The 26410-nt window shown below is 43.8% G+C and overlaps 1 protein-coding gene and 2 pseudogenes across 2 annotated transcripts; 2 read left to right on the forward strand and 1 right to left on the reverse strand.

Annotated features, from left to right (window-relative positions):
- Nucleotides 1–296: 296 nt before the first annotated feature.
- LOC129475761 (heterogeneous nuclear ribonucleoprotein A1-like) lies at nucleotides 297–1481 on the forward strand (annotated as a pseudogene).
- Nucleotides 1482–4081: 2600 nt separating this feature from the next.
- LOC129475385 (acyl-coenzyme A diphosphatase NUDT19-like) lies at nucleotides 4082–4791 on the reverse strand (annotated as a pseudogene).
- Nucleotides 4792–17527: 12736 nt separating this feature from the next.
- On the forward strand, nucleotides 17528–25815 carry PGRMC1 (progesterone receptor membrane component 1). Of its 2 annotated transcripts, XM_055268052.2 has the most exons (3): nucleotides 17528–18107; nucleotides 21659–21814; nucleotides 24490–25815. In XM_055268052.2, the coding sequence occupies exons 1-3, from the start codon at nucleotides 17780–17782 to the stop codon at nucleotides 24591–24593; spliced, it is 588 nt and encodes a 195-aa protein (XP_055124027.1). In that variant the 5' UTR covers nucleotides 17528–17779; the 3' UTR covers nucleotides 24594–25815. The 2 variants fall into 2 exon arrangements, with proteins under 2 accessions (XP_055124027.1, XP_055124028.1); XM_055268053.2 differs by lacking the exon at nucleotides 21659–21814 and having other exon boundaries at nucleotides 17648–18107.
- The last annotated feature ends 595 nt before the right edge of the window (nucleotides 25816–26410 follow it).

Here is a 26410-nt window from a genome sequence, read left to right on the forward strand (position 1 = left end):
TTCACCATCTAATAAGACACCCTTAAAGTAATTCCAACAGAAAGTCTAAGAAATTCATCGATCAACTTCCAAAGCACATCAGGGAAGGTGCTAAAACAGTGGACATCGAGAACAACAGCAGCAGAACATCTTATTTAAACTTTTGAGATAATAAAACAATACAGAAGTGGGAACCTTGTGAAATTTTTTTCTTGTTTTGGTTAACAAGATCATTAATACTTTACAAACTTCATACATGTGGCACACTGTAAGGTTTAAAGAATAAAATAAGGGCCTTTCTGCCCATGGAGGCCTCCGAAGAAGCATCGTTAAAGTCTCTCTTCTCCCTTCCGTCATGTCTAAGTCAGAGTCTCCTAAAGAGCCTGAACAGCAGAGGAAGCTCTTCATTGGAGGGTTGAGCTTTGAAACAACAGATGAGAGCCTGAGGAGCCATTTTGAGCAATGGGGAATGCTCACGGGGGGGACTGTGTGGTAGTGAGAGATCCAAACTTCAAGTGCTCCAGGGGCTTTGGGTTTGTCACATATGCCACTGTGGAGAGGGTGGATGCAGCCGTGAATGCAAGGCCACACAAAGTGGATGGAAGAGTTGTGGAACCAAAGAGAGCTGTCTCAAGAGAAGATTCTCAAAGACCAGGTGCCCACTTAACTGTGAAAAAGATATTTGTTGGTGGCATTAAAGAAGATACTGAAGAACATCACTTAAGAGATTATTTTGAACAGTATGAAAAATTGAAGTGACTGAAATCATGACTGACTGAGGCAGTGGCAAGAAAAGGGGCCTTGCCTTTGTAACCTTTGACGACCATGACTCTGTGGATAAGCTTGTCACACTGTGAATGGCCACAACTGTGAGGTTAGGAAAGCCCTGTCAAAGCAAGAGATGGCGAGTGGCTTCATCCAGCCAAAGAGGACAAAGTGGTTCTGGAAACTTTGGTGGTGGTCTTGGAGGTGGTTTCAGTGGGAATGACAACTTTGGTCGTAGAAGAAACTTCAGTGATCGTGGTGGCTTTGGTGGCAGCCATGGTGGTGGTGGTGGATTTGGTGGCAGTGGGGATGGCTATAATGGATTTGGTAATGATGGAAGCAATTTTGCAGGTGGTGGAAGCTACAATGATTTTGACAATTACAACAATCAGTCTTCAAGTTTTGGACCCATGAAGGGAGGAAATTTTGGAGGCAGAAGCTCTGGCTCCTATGATGGTGGAGGCGAATACTTTGCCAAACCACGAAACCAAGGTGGCTATGGCGGTTCCAGTAGTAGCAGTAGCTGTGGCAGTGGCAGAAGATTTAAATTAGGAAACAAAGCTTAGCAGGAGAGGAGCCAGAGAAGTGACAGGGAAGCTACAGGTTACAACAGATTTGTGAACTCAGCCAAGCACAGTGGTGGCAGGGCCTAGCTGCTACAAAGAAGACATGTTTTAGACAAATACTCATGTATATGGGCAAAAAACTCGAGAACTGTATTTGTGACTAATTGTATAACAGGTTATTTTAGTATCTGTTCTTTGGAAAGTATAAAGCATTCTAACAAAGGGTTTTAAATGTAGATTTTTTTTTGCACCCATGCTGTTGATTGCTAAATATAACAGTCTGATCGTGATGTTGAATAAATGTCTTTTTTTAAAAAAAAATAATTAAAATAAGCAAGAGAGCTCCCTGAAATTAGAAACACTGCATTATAATGTGTCAGGAATTGGTGGGTTCTTGGTCTCACTGACTTCAAGAATGAAGCCACAGACCCTCGCGGTGAGTGTTACAGCTCTTAAGGTGGCGCGTCTGGAGTTGTTCGTTCCTTCTGATGTTCGGATGTGTTCGGAGTTTCTTCCTTCTGGTGGGTTCGTGGTCTCGCTGGCTCAGGAGTGAAGCTGCAGACCTTCGTGGTGAGTGTTACAGCTCTTAAGGCGGCGCGTCTGGAGTTGTTCGTTCCTCCCGGTGGGCTCGTGGTCTCGCTGACTTCAGGAGTGAAGCTGCAGACCTTTGCGGTGAGTGTTACAGCTCATAAAAGCAGTGTGGACCCAAAGAGTGAGCAGTAGCAAGATTTACCACAAAGAGCAAAAGAACAAAGCTTCCACAGTGTGGAAGGGGACCCAAGCGGGTTGCCACTGCTGGCTCCTGCAGCCTGCTTTTATTCTCTTATCTGGCCCCACCCACATCCTGCTGATTGGTAGAGCCAAGTGGTCTGTTTTGACAGGGCACTGATTGGTGCGTTTACAATCCCTGAGCTAGACATAAAGGTTCTCCACGTCCCCATCAGATCAGTTAGATACAGAGTATCAACACAAATGTTCTCCAAGGCCCCACCAGAGCAGCTAGATACAGAGTGTCGATTGGTGCACTCACAACCCCTGAGCTAGACACAGGGTGCTGATTGGTGTATTTACAATCCCTGAGCTAGACATAAAGGTTCTCCAAGGCCCCACCAGAGCAGCTAGATACAGAGTGTCAATTGGTGCATTCACAAACCTCGAGCTAAACACAGGGTGCTGATTGGTGTGTTTACAAATCTTGAGCTAGATACAGAGTGCCGATTGGTGTATTTACAATCCCTGAGCTAGACATAAAAGTTCTCCACATCCCCACCAGACTCAGGAGCCCAGCTGGCTTCACCCAGTGGATCCTGCACTGGGGCTGCAGGTGGAGCTGCCTGCCAGTCCCATGCAGTGCGCTCGCACTCCTCAGCCCTTGGGTGCTCGATAGGACTGGGCACAGGGGAGCAGGGGGTGGCGCTCGTCGGGGAGGCTCCGGCCACACAGGAGCCCATGGAGGGGGTAGGAGGCTCAGGCATGGCGGGCTGCAGGTCCCAAGCCCTGCCCCGTGGGAAGGCAGCTAAGGCCGGGTGAGAAATCGAGCGCAGCGCCGGTGGGCTGGCACTGCTGGGGGACCCAGTACACCCTCCGCAGCCACTGGCCTGGGTGCTAAGCCCCTCATTGCCCTGCACCGGCAGGGCCGGCCGGCTGCTCTGAGTGAGGGGCTCGCCAAGCCCACGCCCACCTGGAACTCCAGCTGGCCCGCAAGCGCCGCGAGCAGCCCCGGTTCCCGCTCGCGCCTCTCCCTCCACACCTCCCTGCAAGCTGAGGGAGCCAGCTCTGGCCTTGGCCAGCCCAGAAAGGGGCTCCCACAATGCAGCGGTGGGCTGAAGGGCTCCTCAAGTGCCACCGAAGTGGGAGCCCAGGCAGAGGAGGCACCGAGAGTGAGCGAGGGCTGTGAGGACTGCCAGCATGCTGTCACCTCTCAGTAGGTACCTTATATAAGTGGAATCATATAATGTTTGTCCTTTTATTGCGTTATTCTAAAAAATATTTCAAAGATTCTGCTAGATTGGAAACCCTTCGAGGGCTCAGTACCCATCTTAAATAAGATAGATAGATAGTAGATAGATAGATAATCTATTCTCATGTACCCAGCACAATTCTGGGTGATTAATGGATGTAAATTTTTCTTACGTTGTCAGGAAACCAACCAAAAAAATTTCTTTTACAAACCAGGAATGTCTTATAAGATATCTCCTGGACATTTTGTGGTAACTTTCCCAGCTTTGGGTTAAAAGCATATTCTGGGGCTGGGCCTGCATCTTTGTAGGCCCAGTGGGTTTGGGCTGTGTGTACTGTGATAGGTTTGTATGCTGTTGAAGTTGCCTTCCTTTTGGCCAATCTCTCAATAATACACCCCCCCCCCTTTTTTTTTTTTTGAGACGGAATCTCCCTCTGTTGCCCAGGCTGGAGTGCAGTGGTGCAATTTCGGCTCATTGCAACCTCCGTCTCGCGGATTCAAGCGATTCTCCTCCCTCAGCCTCCCTAGTAGCTGGGATTACAGGCGGGTGCCACGACGCCCGGCTAATTTCTGTATTTTTAGTAGAGACGGGGGTTTCACCATGTTGGCGAGGGTGGTCTCGAACTCTTGACCTCAAGTGATCCACCCGCCTCAGCCTCCCAAAGTACTAGGATTACAGGAATGAGCCACCGGGCCCAGCCGTATAACTTTTATAGGCACACACTTCCTTAAGTTTCAAGCAAGTTGAAATTCAACCCTTATTATTCACAAGGACTTCAAATAGACCAGTTTACAAACAAGCATGAGCACCCTACAAATGGCTCTTACTTAGGATAAACGTGTTTATACTTTGAACAGTCACGTGAGTATCGTAAAGATGGTGATTGTATATCACTTTCCAGTGAAATTGCTTGCCTTCCTTTATGATTTCCTCAGTCTTTTTTTCAGCAGACAAAAGATTTTCTAAAAAGTCTGAATATTCTAAGTATAGCTCATCACCTGGTAAAAGCTAGAGCATCCCATCAGCAGTTAACAAGGTGATCGGCAGCCATCTTTCCAGTCCTTCTAATACACGATCCAAACAAAATTTGCGCAAATCAGACAGAGGCAAAATTTTCAAGTCTTCTCATTTCGTAGAACTGTGGGGGTGCCAGCCAAATTTCTTTTGATAAGAAACTTTCAGTTGCCTTTGATGGAGATGGCCACTGGCAGCCCACCACCTCCGCCAAGTCGGAGTAGACTGGTGGCGGCTCGCGCAGGCAGCATAGGAAGAAGGCCGCGTCCAAGAGGCGAGTTGCGCGGCGCGAGAAAGGGGTGAGGCGGCCGCTCCAGTGGTGCAGCGCCCAGATATCGGGCGTGCAGTCGAGGTGCGCGCACAGCCGCAGGAAATGGCGCGGGTCCAGGGTGCAAGCGGGCGCAGCAGGCGGCCAGGCAGGGCTGCGGCCGGAGGGCGAGGCGGGGCTCTGGCGCGGGGCCGGGCGGAGAGGTCCTGGGCGTTGTTCTATTCTTGAAGTCAATCATCCTAGCGGAGGCTTCCTGATGACCCACTTTTCTGTCTGAGGGCAGAGGTTACAGTACCCCTAATGGGCCTATTTAGTGATAGAGTCCTGGTAGTCATTCCTACAGCCGGAGGCTATAGCCTGTTCTTCCAGCCCTTCCACTGATTTTTGTAAGCTCTTAATTCCCTGTGTCCCATCCTTTTCTCCTCTAAATAACTAAGCAGTTTCTGTTTCTCACCACTGAACAGCGACTAATACAAGGATGAAATTAAAAGTTCTGTTTAGGACATGTAAATATTCTGATACCTATTGATGTCAAGTATGCCTAATGTATACAGGATCTGGAGTCCAGGGGTAAGACCAGGGTAAAAAGTTTATTTTATGCTTTTTTCTCCTTCCTTTTGCCTTTCATACAAAGTTTAAATATGTGAGTCTTAAGTATATGAAAAACATTAGGACTGAATGAAATCACCTGAGCAGAGAATGAGAACAGATGCTGGCCCAGGACGTATCTGGGGCACACTCCAACATTTAAAAGTTTGGCAAAGGAGGTGGAAATGGTATGGGCAGCTGAGAAGGAGTAGTGAATAAGAAAGGAGAAAAACCATCAAAGGATGTGGGATGTATCCCAGAAACTAAGTAAGGAAAGTATTTCAGGGTGTAGTGATCAACTCTGCCAAATGTTGTACTGTGTGTACAAAGTGCTCTGAGTGTACTTTGTACTCTGAGAGACAGAGTCCAAAGACAAAGTTACAAAAGTGTCCATGGAATCAGAACATAAACAAGAATGGCATTGAAGGAGTGATGCAGGCAAAAGCCCAGTAGAGTGAGTAGAAGAGAGAATGGGAGGCAAGGATGTGGAGATGATACATATAGACAACCCTTTGTAGAAGTTTGGATACACAGGGAACAGAAAATGCAGGGGAGTAGCTACTAGGAAGATTTGGGGTTAGGGGAAGGTTTTTGGTTTTGGTTTTGGTTTTTTGTTGTTGTTTTGTTTTGTTTTTTTGAGACAGAGTTTCTCTCCCATCGCCCAGGCTGTAGCGCAGTGGCACACTCTCGCTTCACTACAACCTCCACCTACCGGGCTCAAGCGATCCTCCCGCCTCAGCCTCCCAAGTAGCTGGGATTACAGGCACGTGCCACCACACCCAGCTAATTTTTATATTTTTAGTAGAGAACAGGCTTTCACCACGTTGGCCAGGCTGGTCTCAAATTCCTGACCTCAAGTGATCTGCCCGCCTTGGCCTCCCAAATTGCTGGGATTACAGGCGTGAGCCACGGCGCCCGGCCCCGGGGAAGGTGTTTAAAAGAGAAGAAACACTAAAGCATGTTTATCTGCTCATAAGTACGATCAAGGAGAGAAGAAGATAAACTGTGAGAGCCAGGGTTTGGAGAATTAGGCAAATAGATGCAGAGTTCAAGGGGAAGGCCCTTGATAGCAGTAAAGACACTCTCTGCACAGTACCAAGAAGGAAAACAGAGAATACAGCTGCAGGTAGGGTTTGGTGGGTTTGGTGGCAGGGAGATGATAGTTTACATCTAATTGTTTCTATTTTCTTAAAGAAATGAAATGTAATATCATCAGCTGAAAGTAAGAATAGAGAGGGGACACTGAAGGTTTGTAGACAGCGAAAATGGTGTCATAGAGTCCTCACAAGGAATGACAGTGGGAGAGAAAATTGAGCACGACTGTGTAGTATAATTCTTGTACAGCATAATTCACTTGTAAATTTTAGTGAAATTTTTTCAGGTGAGCTCTTCCTCATTCATTATCCCCAGGTAGCCACTGACCTGCTTTCTGTCACTATATGTTAGATTGCATTTTCTGGACATTTACATAGATGGAATCATATACTTTTTGTCCCAAATTATTTCATGTTTAATATGTTGTTGTGGATGTTTTAATGTTGTTGTGGATGTTATTGTCTCTTTCTTCATTTTGATTTCTGATTGTTCATTGCTATTGAATAGGATACAGAAATAAAATTGATATTTATATATCAATCTTGTATCCTTTAGCCTTGCTAACTTACTCATTAGTTCTAGTAGCTTAATTGTAGAATTCGTTGGATTTTCTACATAGATGATCATGTCATCTGTAAATAAAACAGTTTTGATTCTTTTCCAAAGTTTTTTTTTTCAAGTGAGACCAGCAAGTAGAGTACTGTGCTTTCTACTACAATGTTCAGTTGTTTATGTGCAGTTAGGGAATGGGGGAACAGTTGGGTTTAATCACAGCTGGGCTTTTGAAAAGGTCTAGTGTATGACCAAGAGAGGGTGGCTAATGTGGGGTAAAGGAAAAGGTGGTTGAAGGTGAGGAAAGTCAAGGAAGTGGAAGGTCATGGTGTGGGATAGGTCATCCAGATTGATGTTAAAGTCACTAAAAATGATGGACCAGCATCAGCTTGGGGAGGACAACTGAGTCTGAAGGGAAAGGCTTCCTCAGTAGAATTTACACACCCCCTGCTATGGGCTTCTGGGGAGTCATGGGTGTGGGTATGCGGACCAGGACGTGGATCCTGGACACTCTGGGACACTGCCTCCCAACCACAATATGTGCCTAGGCTGGGGCATACAGCTGATCCACACTCCACTCCTCCCCACCCTCAGAGACCTTCACTCTCAGTTCAGCCCAAAGTGCTCAATAACATAGAGACTTATTAGAAACAAAGCCCTCTCTACTTTCTTCCTGGCATAAGTAAAGTTCAGATCTCCTTGTCACAAAGCCCTGGCCATCCTCTGTGGCAAGAGTAAGAGAGAGAACGATACATTTTGTTTAGCGATGAACTTATAGCAGAAAAAAACAGAAGACAATTCATTTTCAATTAGATTATCTTACCATATCAAGAAAAATCAAGGACAGGATAATTCCCACATATTAACCCCAGATATTAACCTTAGATATTTCTGCTTGGTGGGAAAGTGGGATGGCCCCTGTATACACGCAAAGGGATGGAGAGAGAGAGAGAGAGAGAAAGAGAAAGAGAGAGAGAGTGTGTGTGTGTGGTGTGGGGCCCACACAAGCACAAGGAAATAGGGAAATATCTTTGACACCTTACTGCCTGCCACTTCTTTGCTGGTCTCTCCTATTTTATTTAAGTCTTCTGTCCCAGGGCTATTCATACCCTCATATTTTCCTCAGGCTAAAGAGGATATCCACTGTGTGTTCTATGGAGCAAAATTCTCTCTACTTCCATCCCTATTCACCAGTTAGCTCTCTTTGAGGTGGCAATGGATATGAAAGGGTTAATAAGATTCGAAAGAACATACTATTGCTTTAGCAAACCACTGTGTTTCCTAGGCAACATAATGCCTGTATTTCTCCTGTTTCTTCCTGTTTCCAAAAGCCCCTATGGAGGGAATGGTAAAAATATTAGCCTTGGCCAACACTCAAGCCCTTGCTGTTTCCCCATTCTGCTCCCCTCACAGTTGACCTTGCCTCCTGCTTCATGGAAAACATTGAAGCTGTCAGGTTTGAATTCCCTCTCCCTCTCCTCTTAAAGGAGAAGCTATGATCCTTCCACCTGTTCTTTCGATTTCATCCTCTCTTGTCTCATTCCATGCCACAGGGTTGATTAATATCCACTCTGGGCGGGGTGAGGTGGCTCACGCCTGTAATCCCTGCACTTTGGGAGGCTGAGGTGGGTGGATCGCTTGAGGTCAAGAGTTCAAGACCAGCCTGGCCAACATAGCGAAATCCCATCTCTACTAAAAAATTTGCAAAAATTAGCCAGGAGTGGTGGCAGGTGCCTGTAATCCCAGCTACTCCGGAGACTGAGGCATGGGAATCGCTTGAACCCGGGAGACAGAGGTTGCAGTGAGCCGAGATCCTACCACTGCACTCCAGCCTGGGCAACAAGAGCAAAACTCCATCTCAAAAAGAAAAAAAAAAAAAAAAAGTACCCACTCTGTCCTGTATTTTCAACCTCTAAGCCTTACTACCTATCTTGCTGCAACTGAAGTCTATGACAGTTTTCAGAAGAACGAAAATCAAACCAGGGAATCCAATTCCCTCTTTCCCTACCTCCTCTGCCTTAGTCAAGCTTCTCAAACTTCTTTTTTGAGAGGTAGATCTCCTCAATCCTCATGTTCCACTCACTCCCTAGGCCACTGGAACCAGACTTCCACCCTTCTCATGCCACAATAAAAAGAGTCTGGCATAGGTAACCCAGGACTTCCTAACTGCCTAGTCCAACTGACACCTTAGTTTTCATCTTTCTTGATCCATTTACAGCCCTTGGCATTGTAAACTTCTCCCTCCTGGAAACCCTCTCACCTCCGTTTGCTTCTATCGGACCACATTATTCTGGCATTTTCCTACCACTTGTGTTTTTTATTCTCAATCTCCTTGGTGGGTTTCTCTTCCTCTACTTATTCCTACAATGTTAATCTTCCCCAAGACTCTATCTTGGCCTTCTTTTTCTCTCTGCAACCTGCCTATAAATGCCAGGCCAGTCATATGAGTAAGTAATGCGAGTCTGGTTGATGTGTGACAATGTAGTATATGCCAGAAATCACAAAGAAATGTGTTCTTGCCCTGTTTTTGTTTTGAAATAGTAACTCTGTTCTCTGTCTTTCATTTTCCACTTTTGATAGAGTCATAGGTACAAAAAAATTTTGATTATCCACTTAATTCTGCTTTAACAAAAACAGAGCAAATGTAATAAAAGACAGCTGATACTTGTTCTCAGCATTGGGGATACAGCAGGGAGAAGTGGGGCTTCTTTAGGTGTACCTGCTAAAGGAGGCAGCTGCTAATCAAGATATAATGCCAGATCTCTCTCTCTCTCTCTCTTTTTTGAGACAAAGTCTTGCTCTGTCACCCAGGCTGGGGTTTAAGCGATTCTCGTGCCATACCCAGCTAATTTTTGTATTTTTAGTAAAGACAGGGTTTCATGATGTTGGCCAGGCTGGTTTCGAACTCCTGGCCTCAAGTGATCTGCCCACCTTGGCCTCCCAAAGTGATCTTCTCATTTTTTAAGAGAAGATTGTTATGTCAGAGATACAGGTTTTATGTAAAAATCTGTTGGTTAAGTGCTTACATCTAATATTTTAAAAATTAAAATAATGTGAGGGTCAAATAAACACGTGTTCGAGCCAGCTGTAGTCACCAAGGCTAACAATTTTCAACCTTGGCTTAGAACATTGTGCAATGAGCCTTGAAGAGAGAGAGACCTCTGCCCTATATTCACCTTGGGATCTAATTCAATGCCAGTGGTTTCAGCTACCACCCATAGGCTGTTACCTCCTGTCTTTACCCCTCCAGTCTAGACCTCCATCCTGAGCCCCAAACCCAAATATCCAATTGGACATATTACTGGATATCCCCACCAGAATGTTCCTTATGCCCGTGCTTTTCAAACATTAATGTGCATGTGAATCATCTGGAAGACTTTTTAAAATGCAGATCCTGGCATACTGCCCAAGATCGTGCATTTCCAACAAGCTCCCAGCGGATGCCAAAGCTGCTGGTTTATGAACCACACTTTAAAACACAACTCCCATTTGCATACAATGTCCTTGTTGCAAGTTTGCTCCTCCTGCTACTTATCTTCTCTTGATGAATGGTATGCCATCCACCCATGCAAAAATTGGGGGCATAAGTCAGATGTAGAAGGAATGGGAGAAATAGAGGAGGAATCCAAAGCCCTGTCCCATCCACCTCCTTAATATTTATCATATCTATCCTTGCATTTACGTCCTCACTATCCCAACATTGATTTAAGCCTTCATTTTCTCCTGCGGTAAGGCTGGTGTCCCTGCTCTAGTCTCCATCCCTCCAATTGCAACCTCCATGCTCCTACGAGCATGACACTTTGAAAAAGCAAAATGATCTCATGTAAAGCATGGGCTCTGGGGCCGGAGTGCTGAGTTTAAATCCCAGCACTGCCTCTTACTAATTGTGTGACTTTGGACAAGTAGCTTAACCTATCTATGTATTGGCTTTTTTCATCTGTGAAAAGAGGATGATAATAGAACCTCACTTGTGAGATAAACGAGATTTGAAAGCAGGAAGGGGAATGACCCATGAGAATATCTGGGGAAGAGCATTCCAGACAAATGGAATCACATGTAAAGTGTTCATAGCACTCAGGAAATACACATTAGCTGTGACATTGGCCACATCATTCCTAGCTTCATTATGGTTGGAGTGTTGAGGGTAAAGAGAAAGTAGAAAGAGATAAAGCTGGACAAGTAATCTGAGGCCAGATCATGGAAGATTGAGTTGCCTGGGAAAGAGACTCTGATGGAGTTTACTATGTAGAAAATTGACTGAATAGTGCTCTTGGGATCTACACCTGAAATGTAAGACAAGGGAGTAGGATCGGGCGGAGGGAGAAGCTGAGCTTCAGTGCAGTCACAATGCAGCTTCCATCAATCCCACAGGGAGCTCTGAGCCTGATATGACTCCTCAGAGTTGTCCTTAGATGGGAAAGGGAGACAGGCCTTTATAACCCTGTATTGGCCATTCATTACCTGCAGGCTGCACTAAGAAGGATCTGTGACTTTGGGCTAGAAAGCTCTCTTTAGCCCAGTGCAATCTCAGGAAGAGGATTTCGTTGCAAGCTCTCAGTCACCAACACTTTCAGCAGTGGGGGACCTGGGAGAATGAGTGCGTGGGTCCTGAAGTGGGGGTGGGAGGTGAAATCTGGGTAGGTATCACACCACAGTTGGGTAAATCATGCCAAGGACTCTGGACTTGATTTCACTGAAAATGGGGAGCCATTAGAAGGTTTTCCTAGAATGGGACATGCTGTTTTGCACCTCTGTACCTTTGTTCAGAATGCTTTTTTTTTTTTTTTTGAGACAGGGTCTCGCTCTGTTGACCAGGCTGGAGTGCAGTGGCACGATCATGGCTCACTGCAGCTTTGACCTCCTGGGCTCAGGTGATCCTCCCAGGTAGCTGGGACTACAGTCATGTACTACCACACCCGGCTAAATTGTTGCATTTTTTGTAGAGACAGGGTCTCGCAATGTTCCCCAGGCTGGTCTCAAACTCCTGGGCTCAAGCAGTCCACCAAACTTAGCCTCCCAAAGCACTGGGATTACAGGCGTAAGCCACTGTGCCCGGCCCCAGATTGCTTCTTCTATCTCAGTGTTTCTGACCTGGATTGGAATCACCTGGGGTGCTTGTTCACATGTTAGAATGCAGGTCAAATAGCTTAATGGTAAACAGCCAAGGTTGGAACCAGACTGACTATATTTGAGTTCTGACATTCCACTTACTAGCTGTGTGACAGTGGACAAGTTCCTTAACTTTTCTGTACCTGTTTCCTCAGCTGTGAAATAGGATAGTATAACCAACTGCCTCACAGTGTTTTAGGAAGAGTACTCGAGTTAATCCACAAAAGGGCTTAGAACATTGCCTGGCAAGTAATAAGTGCTCAAACAATGTCAGCTATTTCTAAAGATTCTCAGGCTTTTCCTTAGACCTATTGGATTAGAATCTTTGAGGGCTGGTCCTAGGAATGGACATTTCACTAAGTGCCCTCCCCCTCTCCAGATTATTCTGATCCTCACTAAAGTTTGAGAACTACTGGTTCCCCAGAAAATTTATCCCCTTCCTTGTCCACTTGGTGAATTTTTTTTCCTTTTCTCTTTTTTTTTACTGATAGGCCTAACTGGTGCCATGAAAATTTTTAAGACTTAGCTCAATGTCATTTCCTGTATGAAACCTTCCTAGATCACACCTCCCACCATCCCTTGCCAACCTCCCCCTTACCATGTGGAGACCTCAACTGCAGCATCTGTAACCTTTTGACTGTGTGTCTCCCCTTGCTAGACTGTGAGCTCCTTCTTTGAGGGAAAGGACTTTGCATCTGTAGGCTCACCACACAGTTTAGCATGGAGCTAGAGCTCAATCAAGGTTGGTTGAGTGGATGTAGATGGGCAGGTTCCTTTGGGTTCTCTTTAAAATCTCAGCACGAAGTCTCCAGTCTCTGAAATTGGGAATGTGGATCCATATACTATCACTCAAGACATAGCTGGCAACTGTAGAATTTTGTTTCCTAGTCTTTAAATTTTTAAACTTTTTATTGCTTGTTACAATAATAAAAAGAGTTTATATTCACTGGATAAAGAAGATAGCAAAAATTACCTATAATCTCATAACCCAGAGATAACTCTTAACTTTTAGGTGCATTTCCTTCAGATTTTTTTTCTGTGCATAAGTATTTAACATAATGGGTTTCCATACTCAAACTCAATTCCACAAGTATTTGTTGAGCACCTACTACATGCCAGGCACTATTCTAAGCACAAAGAATACAATAGTGAAGAATATAGAAAAAAGCCTCTGTTCTTGTGCACCTTATGTCCAAGTTGGAAGAGATAAAAAAACGAGAAACGATACTGTATATAAGGAAGCAGTAAATGCAATGGGGGAAAATGAAGCAGGGAAGGAGGATGAGGAGTAGGAAGAGGGTGGTGTGAGATTTGAAAGCAGCGAGGGAATGACCCATGAGAATGTCTGGGGAAGGGCATTCCAGACAAATGGAATGACAAGTACAGAGGCCCTGAATTGGAAATATGGCTGCTTGTTCAAAGGGCAGCAAGGAGGCCACTGTAGCTGGAGTAGAGTGACCAGGGAAGAAAGTGGTGAGATCCTAATGGGCCTTGTAGGTGCTATAAGGACTTGAGCTTTTACTCTGAGTGAGATAGGGAGCATCTTTGGATACTTAGGCTGTTTCCAGTTTTTTGCTATCATGTATCATGCTTTGTGATTCTTCTACACAAATCTCTGTTCACATCTCTGAACACTTCCCTAGGGGAAATTCCTGGAAGTTAAATTTCTTGGCCACAGGCTAGGAATAGTTTGAGGCTTTTATTGCATATTGCCAAAGGACTTTCTAGAAAGTTTAAACCCTTTTACAATATAATTAAGTTCAACAAATATTTATTGCATGCCTGCTATGTGCCAGACATGGTCTAGGGGCTTGAAATACATTGGTGAACAAAATGAATCTTGCATTCTAGCAATTTCATTCTTGCCAATTGTGTCAGAGTGCTTGTTTTACTCTGTGCTTGCCAACACCAAGTATTACCATTCTTAAAAAGCTCCAAGAAACAAAAGAGAAAAAAGAACACTCCAGTCATTTGAATGATGAGAAATGGTGCATTGTTTTTATGTTCCTTTGGATTTATTTGCTTCCTTACTAGGCTGAATTATTTCCCAAACATTTTCTAGCTAATCAGCCAATTGTTCTATTTTTCGTTAAAAGCTCTTTAAAACCTTTGAAAATAATTAAAAGGAGACAGAAAGTTTGAAAACACTAAAAGACTTAACATGTATCTTGGGAAATAAGTAGTCCTTGGGTCAAGTACATCAGCATTAGGAATTGACTTGGAGCCAAAGAGCATATTAAGGCAACTCTCATGTTCTGAAGGGGGCTTTTTATTCAGGAGCACTCTTGCTTATTTCCAGATAACTTGAGAACTGCCACCCTGGAGGAGACCATTCCATTCAGCATTGATTCTGACATGAGCCTGAATGATGGGATGCTTTTCTTCAACAATCTCTACATCCCAGTGTTAGCTAATAGCCCACTTTATTGAACATCAAATCTGGTTTGTAAGCATTTATATTTTTAAACTGCATCACTTCTTGAGGTCTTAAGTTGCACAAGTTTTCTACCCTCCATGTGAAGCAGGACTTCCTTTAATCCATTATCCTCCAAGGGGACACAGAGGTGTAGCAGAAGAGACACTGGACTATGATAAATGAGAATTATAAATCCTCCCCATCCCTCCATGAAAACACTTTCCCCAGATTTAATAGTGGTTTTGAGGAAAGAGAATCAAGAGTGAGGAGAGGGACTTCAGTTGTCTTCTATATTTTCCCATAGTTTGAATTTTCTAACTTTAGATAAATATTACTTTGAAAAAACATTCCAGCAGGGGTTATCTGGGTGGGGAGCTAATGGCTTGGTTTGTTTTGTTTTTTCACTCTGTGTCTCTCTTTATTGGAAAAAAATGGTAAAACTTTTATTATATAAAATTTCCCCCAGTTTTATAAAACAAAATGTGTGTGTGTGTGTGTGTGCGTGTGTGTGTGTGTGTGTGTATGTTGCATGTCTGCAAGAATATAAGCCAAACTGCTAAAGTATGGGCCTGATTTAAGTACTGTTTGGGGAGCTTGGAGAGGGAGAAAGGAGTTTCATTTTTTACTTTATACACTCACTTATTAAGTTTGTTATAGTGAACATGTATTATCATTCTACATTTTTTTTTCAGAAAATAAATAATAAACTATTTTCCCTCTTGAGGTTAAAAGTGACACGTGCCCATTGTGGAAAATGTAGAAAGGTATAAAGAAGAAACTAACAATCACAACAGTTAACATTTTAGCATGTTTCCTTCCACGCTTTCTTTTATGAATTTTTTGACATAGTTGAGTTCATACTGTATATAGTTTTGTACCCTGTTTTTCCCTCAAGATTAAAACACAAGCGTTTTGCCATGTCATGATTTTTGGTAAAAGAATTTACCAAAACAGTTTTAGTTAAAAGAAGGTAGATTTATTAGAAAAAGTAGGAAAATATGTTGCCAGAGAGACAAAGGGCAGCCTGCAAGAGAGAAGCCAACGCCAGGAGACAAAGGCTTGCTGGAAATTTTATAGGATGGTGTTTATGCTGTCTGTTGAAGAGGTCTTTGTGTAATACTGATAATGCCAAGGTTGCAATGAGCTAACTTACAGGTGTCTAGTGATAGCTGGGCATGGGAAGATTGTGAGTTATTTGCGCAGGAAGGCTGCATCTTGGATCATGAAGAAAGGGAGATTTGTAGCTTATTTGCTTTTTCTTTTTGCTATTTCATGCTCCCACCAGCCTGATTCCCTTTCCCTAATTAGGACTCCACAATGATGATATTTGAATGGCCTTTTAATGGTTTTGTCACAATTCAAGTGAATTAATTAGCCATTTTATTTGAAGTCGGACATTTAGGTTGTTTCCAGTTTTTCTGTATTAAAAATGAATCTCTGCTGAGCATCTTAGTAATGAAATATTTGTCTGCATTTCTGTCTCCTTGGGATGGATTCCTGAAAATGGAACTACTAGGTCAAAGAGCAGATTTCTAGAAGTGGGATTAATGGATAGAAAATATTTTTATGGATAATAAAAGGTTATACCCAACAGTGTATGTGAGTCTCACCACTCTCTCGCCAATAGTGTGTTATCCTTTTTTTTTTCCCTTTTATCTTTCCTGTAGAAAAGTAGTAGGTGACAGTGGCATCTCTATGCTTTTCTTTTTGTTACTATTGAGACTGAATATTTTCACATGCTTATTCACCACTGGCGTGCTCTCTTTTGTGAACTACCTGTTCCTATTTTTTCCATTTATTGACTAGAATCTTATACATTTTCTTATCAATCCAAATGATCTCTCAAAGAAATATTAACCCTTTGTCATATTAGTTGCAAATGAAAATATTTTTTATAAGTTTATTAGCTTTCTAAATTTTCTTGGCCATACATGTTAAAAGACATAGATTCTAACTATAGCCAAGTGCCCTCAGTTTGAGCCTGTTTCCCCGTGATTAAATTGAAGAGTTTTGACAAAAGATCTGGAGGGGCTGTTTCAGCTAATCCCAAATTTAGCTCTGAGAAAAATGCGTGGGCCCGATACAAAGATTGTTTGACTCATTACACTTTATAATGATTTAAGAAGATGTTGGGGGCAGGGATGGAAGCAGTTTTTGCCAGAAATTTTTAGAATTCTGAGGTAGGAAGCCAATCTTTACTCAAGTCTCTTGCGTGTTGGGAGGAGGAGTAAGTTATGTGCAAGCCAACAGAACGCTTGGTGGAAAAGTACTGCTCTGGGCTGCAGATGTGTGCACGGCTTGGTTTTAATTATTTGTTTCCCTCTCTATCCTTTCTTCTGCTCCCCTCCCCCTGCCACCAGAAAAACGGCCAGATTAGGACGAGGCAACCCCTTCCTCCGTGGAGGCCTGCTTCTGTGCAGCCTGTTAGCACATCAAAAGCCGGATGAAATACCTAGGAAAGGAAGGGACCAGGCCTAGGATCCTTCCAAACTCCCGCGTTTGTCTGGGCTCCAGCCTCAGGGTTATTGTGACTGCCAAGGGTAGCCTGACAAACTCCAAATAGAAGAACGCTGCCAAACAAAGAAACTTTCACATTATTCTGAGGGGGAAAAAAGAGCAACAAGAGAACGTTGCTTGTTAATGCCTGGTGACTGAGCAAATCAGTAATTGCAAAAGGGTTTTTCGGAGAACAAACGCAAAGTTAACTGGGCGATCAGATTCGTTTCCCCAGATAATAGGGAGAGTTGTGCACTGACTTTAGCAATCCCGGGGGTGTCGGTCCCACAGCATCTGGGGGAGAATTGGGGAAGGGCCATCAAAGAGAGCGAATGGGGGTTCCCAAGGTGAAAATGAGTCGTGTAGGGCTCTAACATAGAAAATGGAGTTCGAAGAATGAGTTTCCTGTCTCCTAAGACAGCTTGGAGGGCCCGGGAACGACAGGGGGAAGATGAGGGGCTTCAGAATGGGAGGCAGGGAAAAGCCTGCAGCAAGAGAAAGGGAGTCGGTGTCTGGCGCGCATCAGGTGGCGGAGGGGCGCTCGCACAGAGCCCGGCAATGCCGAGGCCCTCCCAGCGGGTCGGTCTGCGAGGAGCAAAAAAGGGGTGCAGAGGAGGGCAGCGCGTGCGTTGCGCTCAGCTATAGGATGGCGCGAGGATGGCGTGAGGCTGGGCTGGGGCCTCCCAGGTAGAACTGAGGGGGGCACCGCGCGGCCGCGGGGGAGCGGCGCCGGACTCTAGAGGCTTTGTTGGGGGCCTGAGGGCTGCCGGGCGGGACCGAGCAGGGCGGGGCGCTTAGGTGGCCTCTGGGAAGGCGGGGCTTGGAGGCTCCGCCCCTCCGGCCCCGCCTCCTCCCCGGCTAGTCTTTGGCAGCCGCCGAACCCCGCGCGCCACTCGCTCGCTCAGAGGGAGGAGAAAGCGGCGAGTTCCGGAGCCCTGCCTAGCGCGGCCCAACCTTTACTCCAGAGATCATGGCTGCCGAGGATGTGGTGGCGACTGGCGCCGACCCGAGCGAGCTGGAGAGCGGCGGGCTGCTGCATGAGATTTTCACGTCGCCGCTCAACCTGCTGCTGCTTGGCCTCTGCATCTTCCTGCTCTACAAGATCGTGCGCGGGGACCAGCCGGCGGCCAGCGGCGACAGCGACGACGACGAGCCGCCCCCTCTGCCCCGCCTCAAGCGGCGCGACTTCACCCCCGCCGAGCTGCGGCGCTTCGACGGCGTCCAGGACCCGCGCATACTCATGGCCATCAACGGCAAGGTGTTCGATGTGACCAAAGGCCGCAAATTCTACGGGCCCGGTACGCGGCCGGCGAGGGGGGCTCGGAGACAAAAGAAGGGGGCCCCGGCACGGGGCTGGGCGGGAGAGAGGCGAGGCAGGAGCGGGGCTCTCCTGAGTGGAGGGAGGAATGGCGGCGAGCTAGGGTAGGCGGGCAGGCGGAGAGCCGGGAGGCTCCCGGGGCGGGCAGGGGACAAGAGGCGCTCTAGAGGGGCTGCGGACCAGTCAGGGACGCGGATCCCCGGCCCGCGCTGACAGCTCTGGGAGGGGGTTAGAGAAAGAAGGCTGAGGCGCTTAAGCCGGGGGTGGGTGGGACCACGAAGCTCGAAGGCGTTGGGGGGGACACATCAAAGCCCAAGCTGTTGGGGGAGTTTTCGAAGGTCCTGGGCTTGGGGATTCCTGGAAGGAGGAGGGGGTAGTGTCGGGTTCTAGGAAGGAAATGAGGGTGTTCCGAGGGAGGCATGGGGGAGGGCGAGAGTGAGAAAAGGTCCAGACCTAGAGAAGACGGGAAGGCCAATGACACCGGGAGTGGGTTTGAAATATGAGGGTGTGGGAGAAAACGCGGAGACGGGATTAGTAGCAGGTAAAAGCCTTGTGCCCGGTGGATAGGGATGTGTGTGTGCACTCGTGGTGTGTGCATGCGCGGTGTGTGCGTGTTTAGTGTATGTGATTTATCAGGGGTGTGTGTGTGTGGTGTGTGCATGCGCGCTTGAAATGGGTCATGCGTCAGGTATGTGTGTGGCATGTGTTTGGTATGTGTGCGCTTGTGCTGTGTGTGGCAGATGGGGAAAGGCTGGAAGGTGAACAAGGAGGAAGGGGGCTGTTTGAGGGAGGAATAAAGGCTGAATGTGGTGGACAATGGTAACGTGGCAAGCTTTTAAGGTAATATGGTATCTAGTCTATAGCAGGAGAGAAAGGATTAGAAGCCAAAAAAAAATTAAAATGGAGGGAGAGAGAAGTGGGAGGATACCAAGAAACAAAAGGAGTAGAGCTATGAAGACTGCTGGGTGGGGGGATATCAGGAAAAGCCAACCAGAGGGAAATGAAGAATGGATGACTGCTGCACTGCTGAGCTGTTGGAGAAGGCAGGCCTGATGGGTTCCTTAGAGGCGAGGTTTTTGCAAACCTGGTTGCGTATCAGAATCACCTGATGCATCTGAGGAAAAATACAGATTCCCAGTCTAACCGCCAGAGCTGCAAATGAGTCTCGGGTGGTCCGGGAGTCTGTATTTTAATATGTTTCCCAGGCGAATTTGAAAAGCAGCCAGGCTCGCAAAGTCCTGCTTTATAGAATACTTGGAGATGAGGAAGAAGAGGTTTTCGCTCCTCCAATATGGACTCCTCTAAACACAGGGAGCTTAGAGGGTGTCCACATGGACGGTGCTCATTCCACACTGGCCTGAGAGAGGGAAGAGTACAGAAGGCAGTACACAAACTCAGGCATTCATTTTAGTCTCCCAGTCCAACTTATCAAAATCAGATGTGTTAAGGTTAAGGAACTCAGTTTTTTCTTGCAGACATTTTATTTATTTTTTAGAGACAGGGTCTCGCTCCTGTGTTGCCCAGGCTGGTCTCGAACTCCTGGGCTCAAGCAGTCCTTCCACCTCCATTTCCCAAAGTGCTGGGATTACAGGCATGAGCCACTGCATCGGGCCTGCGGATATTTTGGAATACCTGCTTTCTGTAGGCATGTAACTGTCAAAATCATTTGAAAACCACACACATTATTTGTCACTTAGAGTAGCACACATAGATGCTTTATCAATAAACATAATCATGTAAATACCTGTTAATATTGAGCTCAATATTAAAGGAGTGAAAACATGTGCATGAGGCATCATCATGACTGTAGTTTGCAGAGTCATTGAGAGGATGTCAGCCTGCGCACAGAGTACAAAACTGGGAGTCAGGCAACCTGCGTTCTAGTCCTGATTGGGTCATGACTAGCTGTGTGACCTTGTGCAAAGCATTGTTCTCTCTGAGCCTTAGTTTTCCCTCTGAAAAGTGATAAAGATGGCCTATTGTGAGATCTCTGTCTCTATCTTGCACTGTCATTCAGTGAGCCCATGACTACGTGACATCATGGTAGAAAGTGATGCTTCATGTTGTAAAGGATTCCTAAAAATTAGTCATTCTAGTGCCTGTTAACTCTGTGCAAGGCACTGTTGTAGATGTGGGAGTATAGCAGTGAGCAAAACAGACACAAATCTCTGCCTATGGAGCTTACGTTCTAGTGAATATATGTTGCGCTGAATAATATGTATTTTTAAAAGACTTTCAATGTTCCCACTAGACCTTGTTTAAATATTCTATGAGGTTTGTTTGGTAAAGACTCACTCTACCAAGCCAATGACCATAATCTCTGTGATGGTGAGGTTCACACCATTACATTTGCCTATTCTCAAGCACTAGGTGCTGCCATTTCCACTAGGGGTGTACATTTATGAAAAATGTGGGCTTTTTTTTTAACCTTCTTTAGTGAATGTGGCAGCATGTAATGATGATTAAAAATAAGCATTTTTCTTTGGAATTTTAATTGCATTTAAAAGTCGTAAAATGTGTAAAAAATCTCTGAGTGTACTGAGGTTTCAGGTGACCAGGCCATACTGAAACTCGATCTATTCTCATACTTGGCATAGTGGTTCCCTACAAACATTTTAATGTCAGGGCTGCTATTCAGTCTGCCTTGGGGGAAACAACACATTGTTTAAAGTACACTGAATTCTCTTCATTTAGTTGTGCAATATTTAAATAAGTCTAAATATCCACTTTGTGTACCCACAGAATGATTCTCTGCTCTCTTAGACAAAAGTTCAGTATAATATCACAAATAATCACATTTTATAGAGTTGTTTTATAGAGTTGTTTTGCAGTATTGATTCAGCCTCTTTTCCATGAAAATTTTAGTATTTTCACAGTCTTCTCAAGCCCGCCAGAAAACAGATAATGAAGACTGATCTCTGTGTTATCTCTTATTTATTGACAGTGAAGGTTATGTAATGTGGATAGATTTTTTAACCAACGATACTGTTATAAAATGAGTCTCCTGCAGATGCCATGAGTTAATGTTTAATTGAACCTTGGAACCAAAGATCTCTATAAGATACCTTTGTTTCATTAAAACATATCAGAATATATTTATAAGAAAATGTGTTTTCATGTACACATCAGTGCTTATTATCTTAAGAAACCATAACTCTCACTGGTGTGACCCCAAGTGCCTAGAACTGTCAGGCTCCCAGTTCAATGTTCTTGTATGATTCCCTACTACCACTACCCCAAGAGATCACTAACCACGTATGACTTTTTTACTGGCTATTTGGAAACCACAGGAGACTGATGCAAATGTATAGCAGTTTGATTTACTTTTAGTTATTGAAAAGTTAAATGACAACAGGTCTTTCTATGTCTCCTACATAGTGTTCAGAATATCAACATTACTATGGTTTCCTAATGGAATTTGATATTCAAAAATGGGGCTATGTTGATGAATAGGGAAGCCATTTTCTGTGTATAAATCACAGAGAAATTGACTGTCTAATAAAGAATTGATCTTTGGTTTTGTTTTTGAAGAGGGGCCGTATGGGGTCTTTGCTGGAAGAGATGCATCCAGGGGCCTTGCCACATTTTGCCTGGATAAGGAAGCACTGAAGGATGAGTACGATGACCTTTCTGACCTCACTGCTGCCCAGCAGGAGACTCTGAGTGACTGGGAGTCTCAGTTCACTTGTAAGCATTTTTAAAATTGTGTCTGGGTCAAATTTCTACCAGTAATGGGGATTCGTGGCAGGACAATAGTTATTACTAAGCAGCCTGAAACTTGGGTGCATTTTGATAGGCTCCTTAATCTTGGATGGATCAAGTTCATGGCTTGAAGTAATTGTAGCAGTGCTGAGTCACTTGCTATGATTGCATACCAATTTTTAGCCAGTTCTGTATGGAAACTTGGGTTTCTGGGTTTGATTTTAAAATTTTTGAGAGATTGCTAGATTCCAAATGAGGATTTGGTGCTTGGTGTGTCAGGGAAAGGACAGTGGCCATCTTGGCTACAGAAAGGGATTTTCATAAGCCCTCTCTTGTAGAGCTTGCCGTTTAAAAGCAGCCCACATCTCTGTTGAAGAATGGGAGACTTGTATTCTGTGAAACAGCTTCTCTTTGAATCTAATTGAGCCTAACTATAGGCCTCATCTACAAATGATGCTTATAATGTGCCCAGTAACAATGGTGTCTGCATTTTTAAAAAGAAAGTAAAAAGGAGATGCTTGTTTCTGGCTTATGCTATGGGCTGAGGTCTTTGGGGAGAAATAGGAATGAGGGGTTAAGTTCAGATTTTGAGAATGCAGGAATTGGTTTCTGTCAAATCTAACTGTTTAATTATCACTCTAGCAATATTTCACTGCCAAGAATTTGAATAAGAGTCTTTCCCAGCTTTTATGAAACAGTATATAAAGACCGTGAGCATTATTTGATTTTTCATTTAAAATGTAGTTTTCTATGTGTGTTCTCTATAATCAGTTAAATATTACATGTTCTCTTGGCTATATCCAACCATTTTCTTTGAAAATAATGCTGACTTCAGAGAGAGTTCTGGATTAATAATTAGCCAGATGTGTCTCTGCCTTTGAGTTTGGGTCTCAAGCAGGCTACATATAACTTCCAAGTCTAGAGGCAAGTTTTTATACTTTGGAAAACATAGTTCAGTTACCTAATGGAGTCCCTAATTTTTGGCATCATAAGGATGACTTTGTAATTAGTTTTCTATGTGAAACCAATGAATTGTAGTGTCTAACTTACAAAGCTCTATTTTCTAGGGCTTGCCTTCATCAGTGGGAGAAAAAGTGTGATTTTTTTTTTCCACTTTAAGGCTAGCTCCAGATGCTGTTGTGACACCTCAGCTACACTTAAAGCTGGTGTGGATTCCCCTTAAGGCAGGTTTCCCAGGCGCCACCGGCTTTTATTTGTCTCACACAGTTCCAATTGTTCCCAACGGTCATTTCACACAAAAGCAGCTTTAGTTACCTGGTTAGACAGGTTGGTTACTCCTCTAATTCCTACTCATATTCAGGAAGAGGAGACTGTTGGCTTCGGACATTCAGATGATCGACGCTGCATTAGTTTGGCTACAGTGATGTGGTGGTTTGCTGATGCCATCTCTTCTCAAGTCTTTTGCATTCTGGTTTGCACCCTTTCATCTGTTTTCTCCAACACCTCCAGTCATCTCCTGGTTCTTTTACCACTTCCTTTAACCACCCATAGGTTTTTCTCTGTGCTGGGAAAAACGTTCTGTCTCTTGCTATCCTCTTCATCTATGAGACTATTATTCCTTCCTTTCACTGTCAAACAAACTTCTTACAAGTTTTTATTCCTAACCATTACTTCATTTCCTCTCTATACCTTCTTCCTCCCCACAATATGGTTTCTATCCCCACAATTGGATTGAACTCTCTTTCTGAAAGATTTTCAGGGAAACCTTTTTTTTTCTTGCCAATCCTGACTTCACTTGTCCATTCCATGTTTTAGATCTCCTGTCATGTGAGCCTCCAGAATGGCTCCCTCCACAGAGTTCCCATTTTAGTCCATGGGAACTCCAATTTTCACTTAATTCATGCTTCCAGTTTTCTTTCAAAGTACTTCTCATCTGTCCCTTTCCATTCCCCTGGACACCACCCTACTCCTGGCGCTGGTTCCTTTGCATCTGGATCTGCACGCTGGCCTCCGGATCACCCTGTTCCCAGTCTCTCCTTACTGAAATCTGCCCTATACACCACGTTGATTATATTGTTGTTAAAGCACTATTTTACTGTGTCATTCCTTCACTTATAAATCTTCAGTGCCCTTTGCCACCTATAAGTCCAAACTCAGGCCGGCTTTTCAGATCTTTCATAATATTTCCCCACACCACTTAGCCAATCTTATCTCCTACTAACTTCTAAATGTTAACTCTACTCCTGCCAACTTGGTCTCTTCATTGCTTCCCAGATACGTTGTCTCACCTGTATGCATTTGTACATGGTGTTTGCATTTTCTGGAACTCCCTCCCTAAATCCTTCTATACATTTTTTCAAAATATATCCTCCTTCCATGAAGTATTCTGTAACCCTTCTGACGAGCTCATAACTTGCCCTTGTTCTTCTAAACATTCCCTACACACAAACAATTCATTTTGACGTTACCTTGCACACTCATTGCCAGACATTGCCACCTGTTTTATATGTCTGTCTTCTGAACAAAACGAATTCCCTGTTGGCAAGGACGGTGGTATAAACCACCTTTGTATCCTTCAAGAAGCCCAACACATTGCTGAGTGTATTGTAGGCCTCTAATAAATGCATTAAATTGAAATGTGGTAATGACGTTTTAGAAAGAATGAGAATGACCATTTGTGTTTTCTTCTCTACCTCCAGTCAAGTATCATCACGTGGGCAAACTGCTGAAGGAGGGGGAGGAGCCCACTGTGTACTCAGATGAGGAAGAACCAAAAGATGAGAGTGCTCGGAAAAATGATTAAAGCATTCAGTGGAAGTATATCTATTTTTGTATTTTGCAAAATCATTTGTAACAGTCCACTCTGTCTTTAAAACATAGTGATTACAATATTTAGAAAAGTTTTGAGCACTTGCTATAAGTTTTTTAATTAACATCACTAGTGACACTAATAAAATTAACTTCTGTCTTAGAATGCATGATGTGTTTGTGTGTCACAAATCCAGAAAGTGAACTGCAGTGCTGTAATACACATGTTAATACTGTTTTTCTTCTATCTGTAGTTAGTACAGGATGAATTTAAATGTGTTTTTCCTGAGAGACAAGGAAGACTTGGGTATTTCCCAAAACAGGTAAAAATCTTAAATGTGCACCAAGAGCAAAGGATCAACTTTTAGTCATGATGTTCTGTAAAGACAACAAATCCCTTTTTTTTTCTCAATTGACTTAACTGCATGATTTCTGTTTTATCTACCTCTAAAGCAAATCTGCAGTGTTCCAAAGACTTTGGTATTGATCAAGCGCTGTCCAGTAACAAAACGAAATCTCAAAACAGAGCTCAGCTGCAAAAAAGCATATTTTCTGTGTTTCTGGACTGCGTTGTCGTCCTTGCCCTCACATAGACACTCAGACACCCTCACAAACACAGTAGTCTATAGTTAGCATTAAAATAGGATCTGAACATTCAAAAGAAAGCTTTGGAAAAAAAGAGCTGGCTGGCCTAAAAACCTAAATATATGATGGAGATTGTAGGACTGTCTTCCCAAGCCCCATGTTCATGGTGGGGCAATGGTTATTTGGTTATTTTACTCAATTGGTTACTCTCATTTGAAATGAGGGAGGGACATACAGAATAGGAACAGGTGTTTGCTCTCCTAAGAGCCTTCATGCACACCCCTGAACCACGAGGAAACAGTACAGTCACTAGTCAAGTGGTTTTTAAAGTAAAGTATATTTATAAGGTAACAGTTATTCTGTTGTTATAAAACTATACCCACTGCAAAAGTAGTAGTCAAGTGTCTAGGTCTTTGATATTGCTCTTTTGGTTAACACTAAGCTTAAGTAGACTATACAGTTGTATGAATTTGTAAAAGTATTATATGAACACCTAGTGAGATTTCAAACTCTTGTAATTGTGGTTAAATAGTCATTGTATTTTCTTGTGAACTGTGTTTAATGATTTTACCTCAAATCAGAAAACAAAATGATGTGCTTTGGTCAGTTAATAAAAATGGTTTTACCCACTATGGTGTGGTGACTTATTTAAATTTTTTTAAAAACCTTATTCTAGGGAATCTGATTCAGACATTTTACTTTGGCTTAAAATTCAGTTTCATTTTTGAGTGCAGAGTTTTTGTATTCCAAAAGAAACAAGGGGCAAAATTTCATGGAGACCCCACACCAGAAACCAAATACCACTTTGTCGTGTTTAAGAAATAGTGAATTGAATTGCCTTTTTTTGTGACATTTCAAAGTTTTGCCTAAATCAGAACTTTCTAAACTGTAAGTGGCAGACCTCCACCTTGAAGTCTGTAGCAAGGTTCTTAAGAAGTAAGGTTAGTGAAGGCATTGTCATTGCCAAGTGCTAAGGAAGGGTTTGGGGTTTTTTTATGTTAATGTATTGTCTGATCAGGAAAGTATCAGGAATCCTTACAGTAGCAAAGTTAATTCACCTCACATCAAAAGAAGGATAACAGATTTACATATGCAGTCAGTTGTATAAACAAAGACAACCTATTAGTGTTTTGTCATTTTAATGTTAACATTGGCAGAGTTTTCTTTTTTTTTTTTTTTTTATTATACTTTAGGGTTTTAGGGTACATGTGCACAATGTGCAGGTTT

Source organism: Symphalangus syndactylus, chromosome X, assembly GCF_028878055.3.
Source record: "Symphalangus syndactylus isolate Jambi chromosome X, NHGRI_mSymSyn1-v2.1_pri, whole genome shotgun sequence".
Lineage (NCBI taxonomy): Eukaryota > Metazoa > Chordata > Mammalia > Primates > Hylobatidae > Symphalangus > Symphalangus syndactylus.

Coding starts and splice junctions, on each gene's coding strand:
- PGRMC1 (XM_055268052.2), top strand. CDS start 17,780: ATGGCTGCCGAGGATGTGGTGGCGACTGGCGCCGACCCGAGCGAGCTG. Junction 18,108..21,658: donor CCGCAAATTCTACGGGCCCG/GTACGCGGCCGG, acceptor TTGTTTTTGAAG/AGGGGCCGTATGGGGTCTTT. Junction 21,815..24,489: donor CTGGGAGTCTCAGTTCACTT/GTAAGCATTTTT, acceptor CTCTACCTCCAG/TCAAGTATCATCACGTGGGC.